At 39.1% G+C, this 23588-nt stretch overlaps 1 protein-coding gene across 2 annotated transcripts in view; it reads left to right on the top strand.

The window, feature by feature from the left end:
* Positions 1-21152, top strand: part of LOC146557102 (collagen alpha-3(VI) chain-like) — a 104282-nt gene extending 83130 nt beyond the window's left edge. For both annotated transcript variants that reach the window (XM_085250080.1, XM_085250081.1), the window contains 39 exons: positions 1419-2030; positions 2227-2847; positions 3012-3602; positions 3737-4348; positions 4473-4807; positions 5528-5606; positions 5706-5851; positions 5936-6028; positions 6119-6172; positions 6306-6377; positions 6483-6509; positions 6593-6637; positions 6748-6801; positions 6884-6946; positions 7223-7288; positions 7469-7522; positions 7614-7649; positions 7733-7795; positions 7937-7999; positions 8082-8144; positions 8445-8507; positions 8675-8725; positions 8891-8926; positions 9046-9108; positions 9416-9478; positions 9985-10017; positions 10141-10177; positions 10299-10310; positions 10427-10920; positions 11012-11114; positions 11319-12020; positions 12167-12269; positions 12368-12423; positions 12714-12974; positions 13848-13922; positions 14885-15070; positions 18417-18476; positions 19254-19439; positions 20330-21152. In XM_085250080.1, the coding sequence (XP_085106206.1) occupies positions 1419-2030; positions 2227-2847; positions 3012-3602; positions 3737-4348; positions 4473-4807; positions 5528-5606; positions 5706-5851; positions 5936-6028; positions 6119-6172; positions 6306-6377; positions 6483-6509; positions 6593-6637; positions 6748-6801; positions 6884-6946; positions 7223-7288; positions 7469-7522; positions 7614-7649; positions 7733-7795; positions 7937-7999; positions 8082-8144; positions 8445-8507; positions 8675-8725; positions 8891-8926; positions 9046-9108; positions 9416-9478; positions 9985-10017; positions 10141-10177; positions 10299-10310; positions 10427-10920; positions 11012-11114; positions 11319-12020; positions 12167-12269; positions 12368-12423; positions 12714-12974; positions 13848-13922; positions 14885-15070; positions 18417-18476; positions 19254-19439; positions 20330-20370 (6374 nt within the window). In that variant the 3' untranslated portion in view covers positions 20371-21152. The remainder of the gene's footprint in view (positions 1-1418; positions 2031-2226; positions 2848-3011; positions 3603-3736; positions 4349-4472; positions 4808-5527; positions 5607-5705; positions 5852-5935; positions 6029-6118; positions 6173-6305; positions 6378-6482; positions 6510-6592; positions 6638-6747; positions 6802-6883; positions 6947-7222; positions 7289-7468; positions 7523-7613; positions 7650-7732; positions 7796-7936; positions 8000-8081; positions 8145-8444; positions 8508-8674; positions 8726-8890; positions 8927-9045; positions 9109-9415; positions 9479-9984; positions 10018-10140; positions 10178-10298; positions 10311-10426; positions 10921-11011; positions 11115-11318; positions 12021-12166; positions 12270-12367; positions 12424-12713; positions 12975-13847; positions 13923-14884; positions 15071-18416; positions 18477-19253; positions 19440-20329) is intronic.
* Positions 21153-23588: the final 2436 nt, after the last annotated feature.

The following is a 23588-nucleotide window of genomic DNA, read 5'->3' as shown; positions in this document are numbered from 1 at the left end:
CACACACATACTTTAATGCAGGTAACATGTAAGCTCTAGAAAACATGTTGCTATCTATACAAATTTATCTATACTGTAGAGATCTCTGGATAACCAGAATATCTTACTGTTAACCAATGATCCTTAAAACCAAGTCAACTCCAGTTTTCTTTTCACCACTGTAGCCAGGCTGACAATTAGTCAGAGCTCTGTTGAGCTCTTATTCTTTGAGACTGTTCAATAAAGTCCTGCAATTAAACTTAAATAGGATCTGTCTGTCTCTCTGAATATACCCACAAACATGTTTAACAGATCATTTTCATAACTTGAAAGTCCATCCATCCATCCATCTTCATCCGCTTTGTCCGGGGCCGGGTCGCGGGGGCAGCAGCCTAAGCAAAGAGGCCCAGACCTCCCTCTCCCCAGCCACCTCCTCCAGCTTATCCGGGGGAATACCAAGGCGTTCCCAGGCCAGCCGAGAGATATAATCTCTCCAGCGTGTCCTGGGTCTGCCCCGGGGCCTCCTCCCGGTGGGACATGCCTGGAACACCTCACCCAGGAGGCGCCCAACTTGAAAGTCAAATATAAATTTAATTTCAAAAACTTATGTACAAATTTTGCAAACAACATAAATATATACATAACTATTTACATTAAAATGCAGGCAATGTCTCAGGCATTTTTTGTGCAGTGATTTACAAACCAATAATGTATTACAATAGATGCCACAAGACAGATCAAACGTTCTTGTCCAGTCATTTTTGACCAGGATACGTCCTTTAATGTGCATATTCAGCACATTAAATTTATTGCAGCAATTGTGCAATAAATGAATAAACAAAAATAAAAACATCAAGTCTCGGAGTGATGCTGACAAACTAGTTATTGAATTTATTACTCCTAGGCTGGACTATTGTAATTAATTAGTGTTGCGCTGTCCTAAAAACTTCCTGGATCAGGTGACCTTGAATCCTCCGTTAGTTATGCTGCAACAGCTTTAGGCTGCTGGGTGACGTAAAATTATGTTGTTGTTTTGTTTTTTTAAATATAGAGCTCTCAAGAATGTTTGATTATCAGAAGAACATTTTAAAAGGGCCTTCTTTTCATTCATTTGGGGTCATACCTAAAGTCTAATTTTTTTGAGTTTCTCATTTGGAGAACCGGTGTTGAAATGTAAAATTTTCGTAATTTGATCTAATTTGGGGTTTTATGAAACTTTCTAGCTGAAAGTTTTGAAAAACTTGGAAATGAGTAAGATATATTAAGAGATATACAACTTTTTTTTGGTCAAAAACAGGAAAAAAGTGACTTATTTCTTCGAATATGCACCAGAATCTTCATGATAAAAAAAGATGTAGGCTCAATTTACCACCAATACGACCATTTTATTGTCATACATTGATGAAACTGAGCCTAATATCAACTTCTGTCTTTTCCAGCTGCATCACAGGGCCCCAAGAAGGATGTCGTGTTCCTCGTTGATGGATCTGATGGCGTTGGAAGGGAATTTCCAATCATCCAGGAGTTTATCCGCAGGGTCGTCGAGAGTCTCAATGTGGGCGAAAATAAAATCCGTGTTGGTGTGGTCCAGTATGGTGACACTGCTCGGGCTAATATGTATTTAAACACACATACAACCAAAGAAGGTGTTTTGAATGGCATCAAGGGACTGAGGAAGCAAGGTGGAACACAACGTAACCTGGGTCAGGCTTTACAGTTTCTCAATCAGGATATTCTGACAGCAGCACGGGGTAGCAGAAAACAGGATGGTGTTCCACAATTTGTTATTGTTGTGTCTAGTGGGCCTTCTACAGATGATGTCCGTCGTGCAGCTTCTTCTCTTAAACAATCTAGAGTTCTTCCATTCAGCATTGGGACCAGGGATGTGAACCCCACAGAGCTGAGGGTGGTGTCGTATATCTCCAATTACGCCCACGTAATAGATGACCTTCCTGGCCTGTACACAGTTCAAGAAGAATTAATCAACAAACTCACTGAGCTGTCAGATGATGACATCAGCAGGTTGCGTCCAGAGTTCCCAACTTATGAAGGTAAATTGAATTTAATAAAATCTACAGGTTAACACAGTCCTCATTTATATTATTACTGTGTTACTACTATATTAAAGCTAGAATTATACCCCAAATCATACTGTATGTTATATATATTTATCTGTGTACACTATTAGGAACTCTCCATTCAGGATTAGTAATCAGACTGTGTTATTTTGCTTCTATTCCTTTCAAGCACCAGTACCATCTGTACCCACAGGAGGAGAAAAAAGGGATGTTGTATTTCTTATTGATGGCACAACAGCAGTGCGTAGTGAATTCCCTTCCATCCGTGATATGATAGGAAGAGTTGTGGAGAAGCTGGATGTAGGACTGGATAAGGTCCGAGTTTCAGTGGTTCAGTACAGCGATGATCCAAAGATAGAATTTCTATTGAATGCACACTCAACAAAAAATGAAGTGCTCCAGGCCGTGTCGAGACTTCGAAACAAAGGTGGAAATAATCTAAACACAGGACGTGCTCTCGAGTTTGTCGCCAGAAGAGTCTACCAGAGATCAGGCGGAAGCCGTCTTGAGGAACGTGTGCCTCAATTCCTCATTCTAGTTACGGCTGGCAAATCTACTGATGATGTATCCAGCTCAGCCAATGAACTCAAGAAAAGCCTGATAGCACCTCTGGCCATTGGTACAAGAAATGCAGACCAAGATGAACTGAGACAGATTTCCATGAAGCCAGAGCTTGTGTATACAGTTGACAGCTTGAGAGATTTTTCAAAGGTGGAAAAACAGCTTACTGATTCAGTCAAGAAAATATCCACCGATGATATCATTGAAATTTATACTCGTGTCCCAGAAGGTAAGAAATAGTGTGTAATCATTCTGTATATTTAAGACTCCAATTAAGTTCAACTGAAAGTGCTAAAGGCAGTTACTGATTGTCTACATCATTTGCTTTTTATAATTTACCTTCACTGTTATGGAGGCATTTCTTTCCTTATGTTATGTTTTTTTTTTTTTCAGTCATTCTAGATCTCGGGAAAAAGGACATTATTTTCCTAATTGATGGCTCAGATAATACAGATTCTGAAGGGATTGCTCACATCCGTGACTTCATCCTCAAAATTGTTGAACAACTTGATGTGCAGCCCGATAAAATTCGTGTCGCTCTTGTCCAGTATGCAGACAAAGTTAAAACTGAATTTTCGCTCAATTCACACAACAACAAGGCAGCTGTTCTCTCTGCTATCAGAAGACTCCGTCAGATGGGTGGACGATCGTCAGACCTGGCTGATGCTATTGATCACGTTCTGCGCTTTGAGTTAAACTCTTTTGCTGGTGCTCGACCAACTGAGGCCTCCCAGCATCTTGTGGTTCTCACAGGTGGACGTTCACCCCAAGATGTTTCCCTCTATGGACCTTTGCTCAAGACCTCCCGAGTTAACTGTATTGGTATTGGTGCTGATCGTGCTGACACAAGGCAACTGATGAGTATTTCCAAGAGCTCCGCTGATGTCATTCAGGTTTCTAAGTTCTCAAACCTGCCAACAATAAAGGACAAGTTTATTAACAGGTTGAATGTTGTTGAGGATACACCAGGATATGACACTCCAAGTAAGTAACACTAAAATGTACTCATTTTACAGGGCCTAGAATGATTAGGACGTGTTGTGGATTTGGACTAAAAACCAAGGTAAATATTTTCAATATAAACATATCTTAACATATCTGTATTTCCCTTCTTGTAGCACCAGGCCTGCCTCCATCTAAAAAGGCTGATATAGTGTTTTTGGTGGATGGCTCCATTAATGTGGGCCGTGAGGACTTCAAAGAAATCATGATTTTTATCAACAACTTAATTGATCTGTTCTTCACTGAGAGAGATAACTTACAGATTGGCTTGGCACATTATGCTGAAGATGTCAATGATGGCTTTTACCTCAACACATACAGTAACAGGGATGATATGCTAAATGCTCTTGGTCAAATAGAGTACAAAGGTGGACGCAGACTGAACACCGGTGCAGCCCTTCGCACTATTCAAGATGTTTACTTTTCTAAACAAAGGGGCAGTAGGGCTGATGAGGGCACTCCTCAAATTCTTATAACTGTCACTGGAGGAAACTCAGCTGATGACAGTAAATCAGCAGTGCTTGGCTTGAAGAATAAAGGTGTGAGAGTCTTTGCAGTGGGAGTGGGCAACATTCAGAATGAGTTGGAAAACCTGGCAAGTGAACCTTCCATGGTGGCTCGAGCAAGTACCGTTCAGGAACTCTCAGAGCTCAATGAACAAATCCTGGAAACTCTGGATGATGAAGTAAAAGGGAAGCTGTGTGTCGGTGCGAAAGAACTTGCTAAAAGTAAGAGAAGTAATATTATGTGTTTCTTGCTTGTCGATGATACATTAAATTAAATGATTAAAGGTTGTCACATGATTTGGGGTGACCAAAAGTGTCTAAGGTAAAATAATATTATGTTTTACAGCCTCCAATATAGAAGTGTTGGTCGGATTTGATGTGTCCGCCCAGAATATTTTCAGTTCTCAGACCAACCTCCAGAGCAAGATGGAGGCTATTTTGCAGAGGATTTCCAAAATGGCATCCATTAGCTGCTCCGATGGGCAGATTCCATCTGTACAAGTGGGCATGCTGGCCATGGATTCTGCTTCTGAGCCGGTCCAGCTGGACTTCACAACAAATCCAGATGAGTTATTTGAGGCTTTCAGAGCTTTGCGGAGTCGTGGCCCCTTTGTTCTCAATGGCAAGACCATATCAGCTTACACCAACAGATTCAAAGTCAGACAGGATGACACTGTCAAGGTTAGTTACTCAAATATACTAAAGTAGAAATGGCCCAAGCAGTTTACATGTGTCGGTGTCAGGGCTATTCTAGGAATATTTCAATATCTGCTAAAATAATGTATATCTCAAGTTGATGTTGAAAATGTCATGTATTGTCACAAGAGTCATAAAATTTCTCTTGTGCATTTGCTTCAACTGGTGCACTTCTTAGTTAACGTTTCATTCATGTATTAATAATCTGACTTGATTGGTTTAGCAACTTAGTGTAATTATTGAGCTGAGTTAGTTTGACCTATAGACATTGCCGACAAAACTCAAAAAACCCCAAAACAAAACAAGCAAAAAAACAAAGAAACCCCAAAACAAAACAAAAAAAACACAAACAAACCAAAAGCTTTTTTTAGGTTGTTGGTTTTTACCTGGGACACCATATACCATCAGAATAGCTTTAGTATGCCATGACCTTGAATCTTTCCTGGAGCTAAAGTAAAAATTTCACATGAAATCAGCCAGATCCCCTCATTGTTGGGGTCAGTTGTTTAGGTTTGTCCTTGAATTGGTCACTGCCAGTGTATATTAATTGTATTTTTTTTAATATTAAAGAATAAGATCAAGGCTAAAAAACCTTTTTGCCAAACTGTAGAGTTTAAACTTTAGAGTTTATACAGTGAAAAGACTATTGGAAACTTGAAAATTAAGAAAGTATAAAACTTGTATTTTTGCTATTTTCCCCTGAAGGTTGTTATTCATCTGACTGATGGTATTGATGCTCCATATGCTGAAATGAAAAGGCGAGTTGAGGAGCTTCGGCTGTCAGGTAAAAAGATGATGAAACATAAAGTGCACTCAGGTATTATCTATCCTGAAATCGCAAAGGTAATTAGTGAACTTAAATATGTTGCGTTTTGGAAAACAGGAGTGAACAGTTTCATTCTGGTTGGGTTGGAGGGGGTACCCAATTTGGAAGAGGCGTCGCTATTAGAATTTGGTCGTGGCTTCAGGTACACAAGACCCTTAAGACTGAATATCATGGACTTGGACTATGAGCTTCTGGAAGAACTGGTGGGTACTGATGATTAATACATAAAAACTATGCCTTTCATTTATGACACCCATAAACTGAAAATGCTTTCTTTTACTGCACAGGACAACATTGCAGAAAGAGAGATCTGTGGAGTGCCATGCAAATGTACTGGCAACAGAGGAGACAGAGGAGGAGTTGGACAGCCTGGATCTAAGGTATCTTATCCTAAAAAATACCCCTCAGTTATACTTGGAGATTTTGTTTTTAATTACAAAGCTTATATATGTTTTGTTTTTGTCTGTCAGGGTGGTCCAGGATTGTCAGGAAGTCAAGGACATCCTGGAGATGAAGGTGGACCTGTAAGTTTGAATGTTTTGTTTATGGTTGTTGTTCTATTATCTTCTTCATTTATCACCTCTCTGTGTCCTTTCTTAAGATTCTGTTCTGTGGTATTTTGTCAGTGAATTTTGTTGTCATGTTCTGTTAATACAGGGAGAACGGGGTCCTCCTGGTGTGAATGGAACCCAGGGTTTCCAAGGATGTCCTGGCCAGAGAGGTGTCAAGGTAAGCCCTTTAATATTAACCCTGCCATTCAAGTTGTATGGTTTAATTGTTATATATTGTTTTGTTCGTGAATACAATAATCTAACACTCTTTATTTCTATTTAGGGGTCTCGTGGATACTCAGGAGAAAAGGTACGTTTCTTTCTTTCTGTCTGTCTTTCTTTCTTTCTTACATTCTGACAAAAAAAGGCTAACCCACTGCCCCCTTATTTCAGGGTGAAGCTGGAGAACTTGGTCTTGATGGCATCAATGGAGAAGAGGTGAGTCATGTATTTTGTCTTTTATGCTATGTGTTCCATATATTAACAATTAATCATACAAAATCATATAAAATTATCAGCTTTAAAGGCTGTGTTTGATTTGGTTTTAGGGCAAAAGTGGTGTGGCTGGGCCCCCTGGAGAAAGAGGAAACCCTGGCAGAAGAGTGAGTGACTAGATGCATCTGGGTTGTTTTTTTTCTTAATACTGAATATGGTTAATGCTGAGAAATTCTTTTGTTTTTTTAGGGTCCCAAAGGTGCCAAAGGACAAACAGGAGACATAGGACAACAGGGAACCAGAGGAAACCCTGTAAGAAGCTGATTATTATGACATAGTTTTTGACTGATTTTATGTGCATCACTTTTATTTTGCATGCATACATAGTATGTGAGAAAGGAATGTGTAAGAAGAGAGTGTTACTAATGCTTCATGTGAAGCTGCACATACTTACTTTCTAATGAATACAGTTCTTGTGATTAAGGCAATGTTTAAATATGGTTATTTTGTTTGGTTTTTTTAAGACAAATTTGTATTTATTGGTGTTTGGATGTAGCAGCGACTGAAAGAGTGATTTCTGTTTAATAGGGAACAACTGGACAAGATAACAACCAGGCAGGACCCAAAGGAGACCCTGGTGATGCTGGACCAGCGGTAATACCCCCCTGAGCTAATTATAGTGCTGCTGAAATAAATTCTGCATCTCTGTACTCAATTTAATTTTTGAGGCTTAATATCTCTTGTATATTGTTCGTTTGTTTTGTTGTTTTATTTTTTTTTTGGATATCTCTCAGCATGAATTTAATTCACTGGGATGTTTGTCCTGTATGACAGGGAGAGCCTGGTCAGGATGGAAGGAGGGGAGGCCCTGGTGAACCTGGAAGAAGGGTAAACGCTTTCACTGTCTTTTCTGATCACTTACTTGCCAAAGATTATGTTAATGAAGTTTTTTTTTTTAAATTGACTCATTCCTCATTAGGGACCCAATGGTAGAAGAGGTTCACTTGGACCAGCTGTAAGTGCCTTTTTCATTGTTAAAATAGAGTTTAATACCTGCCCTCGTAATGACAGTAACATCTTTCTGCATTATCATTAAAGGGAAATGTTGGAGGCCCTGGATCGCCTGGTGTGCAGGGAGAGTCTGGTATTGATGGACCAAGGGTAAGTTTGTCATCTTCTCACCCTATTTTGGTGCATATCTGTCTGTCTGTCTGTCTGTCTGTCTGTCTCATGAACTGGTACTGCAGCTCTAATATGTAAGTAAGTGGTGCATCACTGATGGCGGATTTGTCTTTTTCCAAGGGTCCGCCTGGACCAAATAGTGCACCAGGAGCAAGAGGAGAAGATGGAAATCCTGGACCTAGAGTGAGTGAATACAATAGGTCAAATTTTCTATGTTGATTGCATTCAAAATCTAATTTTAATGTTCTAATTTCTTCTATTCTAGGGTCCTGGAGGTACCCCAGGTCCTAGTGGAGAAAAAGGTAGAAGAGGACCTCTTGGCCGCAAGGTACTGAATGGAACTAAATTTGGAGTGGCTCATGTTCTTTCATAACAAGTTTGATTTAATCATAAACACACTGGCTTAAGCCAAGCTCTATCACATTACTGGACATACATGTGGAGTCTATTTCAGTGAACCAGAAAGCACTGTAAGAAAACATTAAGGATCTCCTTGCAAAACAAGCACATGTTATTAGTTAAATCTATAGTAAACCAATCATATTAAATATATATAGTCACACTTTATTCATCACTCTGACATTTACCTTACATCTAAAGGTATTTCATTATCTTCATATCTTTGTAGGGAGAGCCAGGAGAACCAGGACCTAAAGGTGATGTTGGACCACCTGGCCCCTTTGGAGAGCCTGTAAGAGCAAATCATCTTATTTTATTGCAATGTTACTGAATGTAAATTTTCTGAATATTGAGCAAGAAATTATTGTTTAATGGGGGGGAAGGGAAGATGATAGCGTTGCTATTGTTTTCCCTCTGCTACCCCAGTATTTTGAATTAAAATATGTTTTTCTTTTACAGGGTGAAGATGGTAGAGATGGTTTTGGTGTTCAAGGGCCTAAAGGAAGAAAGGCAAGTGATTTGTGAACTGAACATGCCTAATTAAAGATAACAACCCCTTCTGTAATGTTGAATAGAGCTGTATACAGGGTGATGGCTCTGATGCATCCAAAATAAAAATTATTTTTGCAGTTTTATACAAAGAGTACTTAATGCATATGTGATTCTTCTTTACAGGGAGATGAAGGATTCCCAGGATTCCCAGGTCCCAAGGTAATGCAGAACACTAGCAGTGAACCTTTAAAACAAACTGTTGTGTTTTCCTCAGATGAGTAAACTTATTATTAGATACTCGTCATTTCCATTTATCCTCTTTTTATCCATCATTTCAGGGAGCAGCTGGAGACCCTGGCACCTCGGGTGGACCTGGATCCAGAGGAAATCGTGGACAGAGGGTAAGTTTTAAGTCCACATTTGAATAAGGTTAATATACACGTCTGTTACAGTTTCATCAGATGCCCCAGCTTTGTTCCAGATCTCAGCTGAGCAGATGTGTTTGCTGTTGTGAAGTAGAGGACAGGTTCTGAAGTTTTGGTTTAAATATATATCATGCATTCTTGGCAGCAAATGACTTGCATGCACATTTGTTTTATGTTTGAAGATAGCAAAGTACAGGGACTGATGGTCTGTTTGAAAGTACGGACATCTGAACTGCTTTAAATGTGAATTTCTTTCTTTCCCCTAACTGTTAACTATTTCCAGGGAGTCTCTGGGGATATTGGTACACAGGGACAAAAGGGAGAAGTTGGATATCCTGGGCCATATGTAAGCATCAAAAAATCTATTTTACAACTTGCGTGAATTTAATTTGCATGACATTATGTCATCAACAAGTTTATTTCAAGTTCATTTATAACTTTGCCTAGATACAGGTGTTTCATGTTTAAATACACAGTTATGGCCAATTTCTTTATATTATTTTATAACCTATTAGTGTAAGCTCTTCACCTTATCCCCCCAACTGGTTGCGGCAGATGACTGCCCCCTTCCTGAGCCTGGTTCTCTCTGAGGTTTCTTACTGTTACAAGGGAGTTTTCTTCCCACTGTCGCCAAAGCTCTTGCTCATAGGGGGTCATATGATTGTTGGGGTTTTCTCTGATTTCTTTGTATTATTGTAGGGCTTTTACATTACAATATAAAGCACCTTGAGGCAACTGTTGTTGTGATATGGCGCTATATAAATAAAACTGAATCGAATTATATTGGCTGTAACTCTCACCCCTAGGCTGGATGTTTATTTAGTTGCTGATACCCTGTTTTCTCTCTAACAGGGTATCAAAGGACAAAGAGGACAAGGAGCTGTGGTATTTGATCAGATATTTGTGTGAACTGCATTGAACAGAGCATAATTCTCATAACTTTACTCAGTTCTACGCATCACAGCCTTTTGTTAAAGAAATGTTTCTGTGGTTTCTTTGTTCCCTCAGCAATGTGACCTTGTCAGAAAGATCAGAGACAATTGTCGTAAGTATAATTTAGTAATTTTCAGCAATGTGATTTAATTTATTTTTGTGAACTATTAATGCCTATGCACTGTGTGCTTCATGAAACATCTTACCATATTCTGTGCAATTTTCTTTACCAGCTTGCTGCTTTGGTAAGTGCAAAATGATTTGCTAATGAAATAATAATTTCTTCGACTTAGACTTTTTGTTTATGTACTGTATCCACAACCACAGTGAGAACAAAAATCCTTTATGTTGACATCATTAGGTAAGCAGGAATGCCCACTCTACCCCACTGAGCTGGCTTTTGCCCTCGACATCTCACAAGGCCTTGGCCGTCCAGTCTTCAACAACATGCGTGACACAGTCCTAAACATAGTCAGAAAAATTACAATCGCTGAAAGTAACTGTCCAAGAGGAGCTCGTGTTGCTTTGACCCTGTATAACAACGAAGTCACCACTGAGGTCCGGTTTGCTGATGCCATGAAGAAACGTGCCCTGGAGGAACGCATTGAAGGACTTCAGATCCCACAGACAAGAAAGCCCCGCAACTTGGAAACAGCCATGAACTTTGTGGCCCAGAACACTTTCAAGAGGATACGCAGTGGCTTCCTCATAAGGAAGGTAGCCATCTTCTTTGTAGGTGATCAAGTTGGTCGGCCACAAGCAATTACTCGTGCAGCCCTCCGCCTTCACAATGCTGGAATTGCCACTTTGCTGCTGGTCAGACAGGAGGACAGAGCACTCTCCAGAGCGGTGCAGGTAACATAACAACATACAGCCAAAGCAAATGTTAATCTTATAGGCCATCAGTTTGTATTCAACTTATAACTTTCCTCTCCTTGTATACCAGGCCAACAACACAGCACTGGCCCAGGTCATTGTCCTTCCCAACGCTAATAGTCCACAGTACAATTCAGTCATCCAGAAGGTTATGAACTGCCATGTCTGCCTGGGTAAGACCTGTTTGGGTGGATTAGTATTTATGAAACAGCTTCTCACTTTTATTTTGTCAGATTTTGATGTACTTTTATCTAAGAATAGAGCCATTTTTTCCAAGCATTGTATAAAAAGAGACTAGATGAAAAACTGTTGAATACAGATTGTCTCAGTCCATGTAAAGGAAAAAAAATGCATAATTTTATTTCTTCTTTTTTAAGATTTCTGCTCTCCGGACCAAATCTGTGACTATGTTCCCCCAACGGCTGGCCGAGATAGGAGATCTTTCACCTCAGATGTCGACATTGACATTGCTTTTGTCATGGACAGCTCTGAGTCTACCTACCCAACTGTCTTTGCCGAGATTAAACACTATATATCTTACATGGTAGAGCATCTTCATGTGTCTTCAAATCCCACATCATCTGCTAACCACGCCAGAGTGTCTGTGATTCAGCAAGCACCTTATGAGTTCCTAAATAACAAATCTGGGTCCCCCCTTCATGTTGACATTGGCTTGACTGAACACACTTCAGCACAAGATATTATCAAATTCCTGGTAGAGAAAACACCCCAGCTGGAAGGTGGCCGGGCACTCGCAGAGGCAATTGAAAGGACGGTGGATCAAGTGTTTGAGAAGGCACCTGTACAACGTGACAAAAAGGTACTCATACTGTTTGTGACAGGAAGTGTGGAACAAGACCAGGAGCAGCTGATACGCATTGCCACTGAGGTCAAGTGCAGGGGCTACTTCCTCGTCATCTTTGGTGTAGGTGAAACATTGAGTGCTAAGGATGCAAGTGTCTTGTCAAACATGGCCAGCGAGCCTTCAGATGTCTTCTTCAAGCAGCTGAAGAGTAGCTCAGACTTTTATGACAGAAACATCCAGACCTTTGGCCAGCTACTGCCCAAGTATATCAGTAGTAAGTTCAAGATATATTTTGATGGGCATGATACATTTTCAATACCTTTTGCTTTTCTTTTTTTAATATTTTAGAATAGATTCTATTTGTTACATCAGTCTAACAAATCCTGAACTAGTTGTGTTCTATGTTGCATTGCTTTTCAGTTGAAAATGCTTTCCACATGTCCCCTGAAGTCTCCAAAAACTGCAAGTGGTTTCAGAATGACCAGCCACTAAAAAACCCCTTCACACCATCACAGGAAGTGGAGTAAGTTTTGTAATTTTTGTAATGCTGTATTATTAATGCTGGAAACATTGGTGGTTTTCTTTACAATTTTTTTTCCCTTAACATTGCCACATTTGTAGGAAACACCAGAAGCATCATGAAAATCACCAAGCAGTTCATGAAAGAAAGCACAAGGGTAAGACTGTTGTTGAACAAATTTTTCTTTACTACTTTTGCATTTTCGGCTAGAAGTACTGACAGCTTTGGTCACTTTAAGTCATACACACTGTCGCTAACTGCTAAAATTGCCTGCCCATAATTCAATAATATTTTTACACTTGTTTTAGAATATTACTTTTATCATGCTTCACAAAGTAAAGATTACTTATAAATTTATGCTTCTTGGCCATGTAGCAAAATAACATTTGTTGACATCATCCACCACAACTACAACATACTCTTTTTCTGTTATTTTCTTACACACAGATGCAGAGGAGCTGCACGTCTCTAATGTCACCTCCAGCAGCTTGAAATTGCGTTGGAGCAGGCCAGATGCAAAGCTCTTTGTTTACTTTGAGGTTGTTGTGGTGAGGCTCCATGACCATGCACTGGTGCTGAAGACCAATGTGTCGGGTACAGAGCTTGCTGTGGACAACTTGGAAAGTGCTCAAATGTATCAGGCTGTAGTCACAGCTTACACGGCCGAGGGCCAAATTGTCTCTACTCTCAAAGGCGTCATTACTACAAGTGAGTTTATAAAGACAGCTTTAGCTTTTTCAGAAATTATTCATTGATATTTTGCATGTGTTGCATATTCAACTGTAAACATGCCATTGGGGTACAGAAGTACACAAGCACAAATGTGGAAGTCTTCAAAAGCTCTTATGGAGACCACTTAAAAAGAGCTAGCTTCAAGCTGTTACAGATGTAACTATCCATTACAGGTTGTGTATCCTAATAAATTTTAGGGGTGTATAATTCTCAGTATATTAGAGTTTGTTTTTTTTTAATTACCACAGGCCTGATAACTTAATGGTGATTAGATCATAAACAAAACAAAAGTGTCTGCATTCTGATGTATACCATGTACATTCATTATTGGAACAATCTTTTGCTGAAAGGTACTTGCTCATAAAGAGTTGTTTGATGTTGGGTTTTTTTGTTTTGTTTTTTTAAACCACTGTAGGATTTTTACCTTGCAATGTAAAGTGCCCTGAGGCAACTGGTGTGATTTGACTCGAAATAAATTACCCCGAATGGAATAGAATACAACCTCTACCAGATTACCATACTTTGAATACAGATTACCCCACATAGGTACTGCAGTACAGGAGGAGGAAACTGTAATATGTGTGGACATTGGTATTAACATTTGTATTAACACCATGTAACACTGGTCTTGATTTCACAGCTGTCCCAACCCTGTGATTCAAATTAAATAGTTCCCCAAAATGGCAAAATAAAATGAACTAGCTTGTTTTAGCTTCTTTGGTTTTAGGGACCACCTCAAGCCGCAGACACACCCTAAGAATTGCCCTTTCCTAGCTAAATAAATTAATTTATTGCATGCTTTCTATTTTTAAAGTTGTATTGACAAATACATTATTTATTATTTCACAGAAGCAGCTGAGCATAAGCTTGCCAGCCAAAACACAAGTACTCCAAATACCACACCCCTGGACAAACCAGAAACTGGTGAGTAACTTTGCATGCTTGTGTCTGTATATTGCTTGGAAACTTCTTTGCTTTTATAACATTTCCTATATAATTAGCAGCCATATATCGGAATACCAGTATATTGGACCTGTAATCAAAATGGGCCAGTAATATATCTTCGAAGTAGCCCCCATAGAGTTGTGTTTTGCTGGGTTTCCAAGGTATTATATTAGCTATGTAAATAAAACCTGTAGGTTCAAGTCAAAGATCGTGGTCTTCTGTAATGCAGCAATATCAAATGGGACTACTGCACTAATATTTTATTTATCAAGTCACTAGTACGTGCAAAGATACACCGCAAGTTGTTTACAAAACCTTACAAAATCGGCAGTTTAAGCCCTAGTGTCTCGGTTTGTTAATCTAATCTTTTCCCTTATGTATCGTGACAAACAATGCACTTGTGGGTAAAATGTGTGGCACTATGAAGGAGTTTGTTTCATCAGAAAATACCAAAGGAAAAGAAACCTTATAGCTGTTGGTCCTTGTGAAAGGCATAGAATTTAGAGCACAACTAAGGCATGAAAACACAAAAGTAACTAACATTTAATGAATTTAGTTACAACTAACTTGTCAGATCCATCCATGAAAACTTAAAAATAATCTTCTTTCATTCTAATCACAACTTTTTTATTTTTTAAATAAGCAAAACCTCTTCTAATATATTGCAATTATCCAGACTCCCATGTAGTGGATATAGTCTCATGCTGAATGCCATTTCTTTTCCTCTGCAGGCACTTAAACTAATTTAAAACCCCTTTCAAATACATCTGAACTTCTAATACATTTGTTTACTTGCTACTTTCAAAGCTTACAGTTTGTTGTATGCTGTATTTGTTCATCTAATCCTCACACAAATGCATCCTCTTTCTCTATTTGTCCTCCATCACTGCTATATCACAGCTATCTGTTTGTTTGTTTGTTTTTTGTTCTGCATGTTCTAGTTAATGAATTGGCAGGCCCATGCTCGCTTGACTATGACCCTGGAATGCCCTGCAAAGACTATGAGGCTAAGTGGTTCTTTGACAGAAAGAACGGGTTCTGTGTACAATTCTGGTATGGAGGTTGTGGAGGGAATGGAAATAGGTTCGACAGTGAGGCCCTCTGCTTGAAAAACTGCGTGAGGTCAGGTAAGTGCAGAGGTGGGTCGAGTATCAAAAAATTGTACTCAAGTAAGAGTAGCATTACTTTAAACAGCGGTCTCCAACCTTTTTTGCGCCACGGACAATATTTTCACGGACCGGCCTTTAAGGTGTTGCGGATAAATACAACAAAATAAAACTAGTTCCGGTACCGAAAAAAAGAAAATTTATTCATAACACACGTGAAAAGACCCAGGAAAGCTGAGTTAACGATAAAAACGGTAACAAAATAACGCTGAAAACCGATAAAAACCCTGAAAACCATACATTTCACACCTGAGCCTCAACTCTCGCGGCCCGGTACCAAACGAGTCACGGACCGGTACCGGTCAGTGTCAGAGTCGAACACCCTCTGAAGGGCCATGGCGGTGTCCTCCTCTCCATCATGCAGCAGTCCAGCCCTTCGAAATCCGTTGGTGATCATGGATGTTTTCACACTTTTCCACGCTGTCAGATTCCACCGGTGGAGTTGAGCATAACTTGCTTTTCGCAAGTTTATCGCCGCTCGTCATCCACGACTCCCGCTGAATGCATAGCGCTACTTTGAAGTTTGTTTTTCACGCTACTTGTACAGCACTATGTTGCCTGGCGGATGGACATGTGACCAACATACCACTCTTGAACCCCGATACTGTGTGTCTGATCACATGCCCTTCCGCCAGGCAACGTAGTGCCGTACAACAGCGGAACAGAAAAGCCGCACCTGACTAAAAGCCGCAGGGTTCAAAGCTTGTGCAAAAAGTAGCGGCTTATAGCCCGACAATTACGGTAGGTCTGGTCATTATAGTGCTGTATACACTGCCAAGCTGCAGATGTTTGTTTGGAGCTAGCCTCCAAAAGCTGGGCATACACTGTGCGATTTTTGGCCCATTTTGAGACGATTTTTCACTCGCGCAACCATTTTGGGGATCGGCCCGAGTTTTGCCTTAATCGTGTGTGCATCGTGTAGTATACATGGGGTAACGAAAAGCAGTTAACACCTCACGACCAGCTCCCAATCATCAATCATATGGTCCCATGATAATCAAACCTGTTTGAAATCCTGTCGCCCCTCAACGCAACCTCTCACACTGCGCACACACAAACACAGAAATGAAAGTGAAAAGGTGGAGCAGCACGTCAGTGCAGCGTGTGATCTGGACACAAGAGATTGAGGCACAACTTGTAGGATGAGGCAAGCTCATCCGAGTACGTAAGCTAGAGCTGCCACCCAGGCAAAAGAAAAATAGAGCTATATCACGTTATAACGTTAAAAGTTTATTGTTCTAACAATATACTTTTCATGTTCGTGCAATATACCTTTCGAACGTGATAATTATGTATATTGTACAAACATGAAAAGTATATTGTTCGTTATAACATGATATAGCTCTATTTTTCTTTTGCCTGGGTGGCAGCTCTACGCTTACGTATCGGAGGCTTTTCAATGTGGCCTCACAAAATTATCACGACTACAACAACCATGAAAAGAGTTGGATGGACATTGCTGCTCAATTGCAGCTGCCTGGTCAATGTTTTTCATTAGTAATTTAGCAAAGTTGATGGTGGTGGTGTGTCTGTGTGAGTGAAAGACACAAAGAGGGAGAGCGAGAGACAGATTTTGTATGATAAGCTTTATGTTATGGATGCACAGTTTGAGCACTCAGGTCGCATCAGAGCATCAGGCCCTGCATCGTGACCTATGAACTTCTAACCTCTGCTATTTAATTGTACAGTTTGAGCAGGAGCGGAACAACGTGACTAAAAAAAATCGCAGTGTTTGACCAGCTTAATGCAGACTGTTTAAACTAAACAAGCTGCTGTTTCGCATAATAAACCCTGTCAGCCGCAGTATTGCCTTCTGTTTTAACAGTTTAAGCAGTAGAGACAAGCTGTTTGCATGTTCGTGGAACTCCAGCGTCATTAACCAGGCTAGCTGTTAGCTTATAGGCTAACCAGCGAGCAGCTAACAGGACAGCCGAAGCTGCACAAAACACCCACAAACTTATCTCACTACAACGTAACGCCGAAAATATGACTCGCAGCTCGAGCTCGACACAGCTGCTGTAACATAAGACTGACATCCAGCTTACCACAGCTAAAAAGATATTTAGAGAGAACTTACCGTTTCCTCAGGTTACACGAGTTGAGTTGTTTCATGCTGAAAAGTTGGTTTGTTTTGGCTCTCACTGAAGACACCGACACTGAAGACATACCTGTTCTTTTGTACTGCTTTTAAGCGAAACATCCTTTGTATGTGAGGAAAATGCTGTTCATCATCTTCAGCTCTAGCATAGACTCTGCCACGTTTTCATGTTTCTTCTTTCCGTGTGTCCGCTACTTTGAAACGCTTGGATCGCTCTGCCCGCCACAGTTTCAAACTGGTCATGTGACTGCATGGCCACATCTCATTGGTAAAAAGGTTACCGGAAACTCCACTGGTGGCATGTTATCTAATGTGTTAAACTAATTATTTTTAAAAAAGTAATGAGTCGAATTTTGCAAATGTAGCGGAGTAAAAGTACCGTTTCTTCTTCACAAATGTACTCAAGTAAAAGTAAAAAGTATCGTGCAAAAAAGGTACTTTAAATGGTAAATGGCCTGTATTTATCTAGCGCTTTACTAGTCCCTAAGGACCCCAAAGCGCTTTACATATCCAGTCATCCACCCATTCACACACACATTCACACACTGTACTTAAAAGTACATTTTTTTCAAAAACTTACTCAAGTAAATGTAACGGAGTAAATGTAACTCGTTACTACCCACCTCTGGGTAAGTGATGTTGTCAGGATTTCAGTGGGAGTGTGCCATCACCTGGTTAATGCAACGTATGCAACATGGGCCTCAACTGGATATGCAAAACTTACTATTTAAATTGTCATTTTTGACATATATTACGGAGCCCCTCAAGGGACATGGGAGAAAAAAAAATGAAGATGAACTTTTGCGAAATCTCGCAAAAGTTCATAGAAAGGCTTATCATACAGCTACTTCATGAATAGGCCATTGTTTGAAGTCTAGCAGATCCCAACCTAGCCTAGTTGCAACCATCTGTCATTCCTAAAAATGCACCCTTTAATATAGTTCAAGCTGCTAGAGATTATTTTAAAATCAAAACCTTGTTAAAAATGAGGCACTAGTCATAGACACCAGAAATAATTATTTCTAGTCTAAAGCTAGTTTTTCAGGAGTCAGCTCACTTTGAGACAGTCTAATAGCATCCAAACCAGGTAGTAGGGGTGGGAGCTTATGAAACAGCCAATGAAAAATGTTGTGGTATTTATTTATGTATTTTATAACAACATCTGCCCCTTTAAGGTTAAACCACGGTAATATTTTTGTATTTTCACAGTGGGAGAGCTTCAGCCAATGGTGAAGCAAGTTGAACAGGTGGAGGTCCTCCCAGATCCTGGTAAGCTCCAATATACACTCACTGGCAATATTAAGACCTGAATATCATGATTACTTCTTTCCAAAAATATTATGTTACACATGCTTTCCTTGCCAACCCACTTTATTGATTAGCTGAAATTGATGTAAATGCATGTGCATGGTATGCAAATATTAACCAGAAGAAAATAAACTTTCCCTTTGGTCTAGTTTTAAGCAAGCAAATCCATATCAAACCTTTTTAGACCATCATTAAACATATACATAACAGCCACTGGCTTTGGAAGTAATATTAGTGTTACGTATATTTTCCACACTGCTGTACGCTGTGCTGACTTTGCAGTACAATTAATACTATGTCTTCAGGGGCATCTGGATCCTCTACTGCCCTTCACATTCTCTAAACATGGCTGATGGTGCAAATAAAAAGCCAAGCCAAGGTTATGTTTTTTTCTCAATGGCGTGAGCCAAGTCACATGGAGAAAATTAATGGAAAGAAAGCTATATTCAAGGATTCATTACTTTTTTTTAGCAGAAGGCTTATTAGATAACAAGGTTAAGTCATCAGTAACTTATCAGCTTTGGAGTAAACTGCCATCACATACTCACAGCTAGGAAATGTACTACAAACCTTTATCTACCTATATGTCCACATATCTCATCTCATATGGAAAACTGCTGATCCCATCAGTCACCAAATCTCATATTTAAAGTGTAATTTAGCACATATCGCATAACCTTTAGCTGCACATGTTTTCATCCTTTTACTGAATACTATTCTTTCTCATTTTCTTCCCAGCTGCTTTTACAGCTGTGGACATTTGCCAGCTTCCACAAGAAGAAGGTACTTGTGCCAAATTTGTTCTCAAGTGGCACTACGATGCTGCCAACAAGAGCTGCATGCGCTTCTGGTACGGTGGCTGTGGTGGAAACCAGAATCGCTTCGACACTTACGAGCAGTGTGTGAAGGCTTGTGGAAAACCAGGTACTCCTCTTGTTAGTAGTACTCTTCTCTCAGTAGGGACTGGTCATATTTAATGAATGGAAAAGTTGAAATCAGCTTGCTGTTCTGCGCTAAATGTCACAGTAAATGTAACAAGACATTAAGCACAAGTAAATCAAATCATGTGATGAATCATCTTAGATGTATAAATCTTTCAGATGGCTTATTGTTTAACTATTTGTCACAGATATGTTTAAGACAAATCTAGCAGAAATGAAAATATGCCCTTATTTTTCTCTCCTGTATCTAAAAATGAATTTTGTGACTTTTTGGAAGGAATTGACCCCAGATCAGGAAAAAACTTTGGAGTAAGGAGTTAAAATGCAGCACAAAACAGGCTGATTATAACAAAATAAAGTTTTATAGCTTATAATGATATTGAGCTATGTTTCACTCTTTTACCAAAAAGAGCCGCTGCTCAGAAAACAATATTATGAACCATTTCACTGTTTGCATGGGCAAGGAGACGCCCAACACAATCCCATAAAATAGGTTTAAAAGTCATAAGCCATCATTCTGAAGGAGTACAAGTTGATTACACTTATCACTGAAAAATGGTTGTTATCATGTTGCAGAAAATTGTATCTTCAAGCCTTTCTTAACTGGCTTAAGCACAAACTCCCCTGCCTTCCTTATCTAAATATGCTTTTAATAATGACCAAATTAGCTAGCCCATATTTGGTTGAATGTAAAGCATCTACATAGAAATAGAGTTAATAAATTGATGTTTAGTTGCTGCTAGCATAACACATACACTTCTCTAGACAGTCTCTTGAGAATCAAGTGATTAAATAGAGATTTAATAGAAATACACGTGGAATTTTGTCAAATACAAAGGACTTAATCATGTTTTCTTCTTCCTTCATCCCCAGAACCAGTGAACCAAAGAGTCATTGCTACAATAAAAACATAGGACGAAAGTCACAGACATGGCCAGCTCTTACCTCCATTTAGCAGATTCTGAGGGGAACCATCCAAAATGGGCATAAAGTAATGGTGGCTGCACTGGATTCCACAAACATGGACTTTATCCCCCAACTCGTGAAGTAGTCTTTTTCACAACAAGAAGGAAGCAACACAATTTGCTGCATGATTTGTTTTAACCTACTGGTGCTACATGATATGTTTGTTTTACAGAAGTTATTTAGTGGATTTGGTTTTGTAAAATCACGTTCTCTTGAACGATCACAGTTTTCATATTTTTTTAAAATTCAGTTTTATGATTAAACAAGAAACATGTTTGAATATCTTGGACAGTGTTTAGCAATGACTCAGTACATGAAGGATTTTAAAGCAGTAATCTTTTTTTATATTGTGGTTAAGTCTTCTTTTTACATTCCAGATTCACATAGCAGCATTGTTTTGTTTTTTTTTTAAACTCACTTCATCCCTGTGGATTATTTCACTATTTCACTGTCACCAAATCCACAGCAATGTTTACACAAGTCTAGTGTGGCAGCGTGTGTGTATGTAAAGACAGCGACCAACTGCTGGGATGCCAACATTAATGTAATGTTTAGTGCACTTCTGGATCCGTTGCCTCAAACACAAGATTTCCAGCTATTGAGAAACAGAATGTACTTTTCAAGCTGTTTTTATTTTTCATTTCATTTTGGATTTGCAGAAAGTTATGTTCCATGTGGGAAAGGGTGAAATAAAAATGAATTAGACTTTCTAATAAACATGAGCAACTGATTCATTTTATTTCTTGTTTTGAATTAAATGTTGCACAGCAGTAAAATGCTAGACATTCATGTCACACAGAGATGTGTTTAATGGAAGTTCATTTGCAAAGTGATAGTTTACTTCATTGGAGTAGCATGATTTAGAGCAGGGGTATCAAATTTGCGGCCCACTTCAACCGTACTTACTTGTATATTGACATGAAGAAATATAATGCAATTTGGCCCTTGAAATTACATTTTTTGTTAAGGAGGACTTGTTTGCTGTTGAGTGCAATGTTAACGTAAGTAAAACAAAACATTATATAATATGAAGACAATATGAGCAGAGAATACATGTTGAGGGACTGGCTGTGTTAGTTCAGTGAGAGAGTTGGAGTAAAGGAAACAGTTTTCACTGCCAGTCAAAAACTACTGTGTACACTTATGACTGCATTTTTATTTTGTTAAATATGAACAAAATTATAGCAGAAGTCCTGCCACGTGTCTGGTCAGAGAGAGAGAGTAACAATGTGTTTATTTGATAGTTCAATGAAAGGCTTCAGTTAAGAGTGAGGGAAAAAAATTGCATTCACGTTTGCAGTTTTGTCTTGCAATACAATATATTTAAAAAACAACAAACAAACAAAACACTATATTTTCGGAGATTTTTGTACAACTTGAGCACTAAAGTGGCCCTCCAGTGAGATGACAGTGCTATCAGGGGGCCACAGCTCATTTAAGTACTGAGGTTTAGAGTTTTAGTTGGCAATCTGATTGCATTAACTAGAGAAAAGCAGAACAACAAGCACCTAGCATTTTAGTGCTGAACTTACTTTCAGTTGAATTAGTGGCCATTAGGATTGTAGACTTAGTTAACTTAGTTATTTTTCCAAGTATTTGTCTAAAATTTTAGGTTGATTTTTTTGTGGCAAGCTTAATTCTTTGTCAATCCTTTAGACCCCAGGCAATCTCTTTAACAAGACTAGATCCAAACCCTCCACCATTTTCAGATAGCTGCTGAGTAGGGCTTCCCCTGACCCCCGACCCCCCCATATTTTTGGTAATATATGATGTCAGATTATCATAAACTACAAATCTTTATTGGGGTCAGAATGAATCCCAGATGGTTGTGCAAAGAGGAATCAAATGGTGAAGAACTAAAAACACAAGAGAAATGTAAAACATTCAGAGAAAACTCAGGCAGCACAACTGGTAACATAACAGATGAGAGAACAAAGAGACTGAGGAAGATAGAACTATGCATACACACTAGAGGAGGGCTAACTGGGGATTAGACAGTTCCTGGAACGAGACAATCAGGGGGAGAAGGACAGGAAGCACTGCAAAGGAAAATAAACTTTCACAGTAAAAGAGGAAATAACCAAAAGACATAAGAAACAAGGAAACAGAAAAGGACCAAGGAATAAACACAGAATAAGGGAAGCAGAAACACCAGAAAGATCATAACAGTTACTACTATAGCACTAAAACTGTTACAACTAAGTAGATGCAACCCCCCCCCCCCCCCCAAAAAAAAAAAAACCCCAAGAAAGCACTAAATCTAAAACTCATTAATATAGACATAAAGTAAACACAGAAACCTAGTATCATTAGGGCTGTACTATGAATTGGATTTGGGCTTATTGACTTCGGGCCTAACCCTGGGTTTTTTTGTACTATAAATGTGTTTCTCTTCACAACAGGATGTATCAACATGGTGAACAAAACCTGCTCCAGAGCAGGTAGTATTCAAGATTAGAGATCAAGAGGTATGAAATCACTGCCTATCACTGTAGAGAGGTGACAAATCAATTGTCTGGGAAAAACAAAAAACGTCACCATTCCTGGAAGACTCCTCAGACCTCTGCATGCAGATAGCTGATGGAAGACAGTTCATTTGTTTTTTCTGATGAGCATCAATAAGAAATATAGATTCTTAGACTCAACTTGTTTTATCCTGTTGGCTGCAAATATTTTCAAAGCAAGTTTATTGTTTTACACATATATATTTTTTCCTTTGTTAACCCCTTACCCTCCAGAGATTGCTCTACAAGACTAGATTTTAACCCTCCATCTTTTTCAGATAGCTGCTGAGTAGGTCTTCCTATGAAATATTTTTTCTACAGTTGAGTTGTTATAATCTATCAGATTCTCCTGTATTTTCATGATAGAGCTGTGATTTTGAACAGTAACAAGAGCTCATCTTCAGCTCAGCTTGCAGCATCTCCAATCCAGTAACAATAAGCTCAGAACCAAATTTTATGGAAGCCCTGTTGCATCCTTAATCCTTATAACTGACAGATTCTAATAATTCATCCTATCTTCACAAGTATGGTGAAAATGTCAGTGATTAATAACTATCCTATTTTTATACAGCACTATATTCTTAAAATCCCGACTACTTCCCAGAAACAATAAAAATCAAAATATTTACAATTAATTGTCTCTGACAGTTATGATCTCTGAT

Source organism: Mchenga conophoros, linkage group LG16 (genome assembly GCF_057382185.1).
Source record: "Mchenga conophoros isolate Kocher_MC1m ecotype Shallow Benthic linkage group LG16, M_conophoros_male_GT1.1, whole genome shotgun sequence".
Taxonomy (NCBI): Eukaryota; Metazoa; Chordata; class Actinopteri; order Cichliformes; family Cichlidae; genus Mchenga; species Mchenga conophoros.
This window is presented reverse-complemented; position numbering and strand designations above follow the sequence as displayed.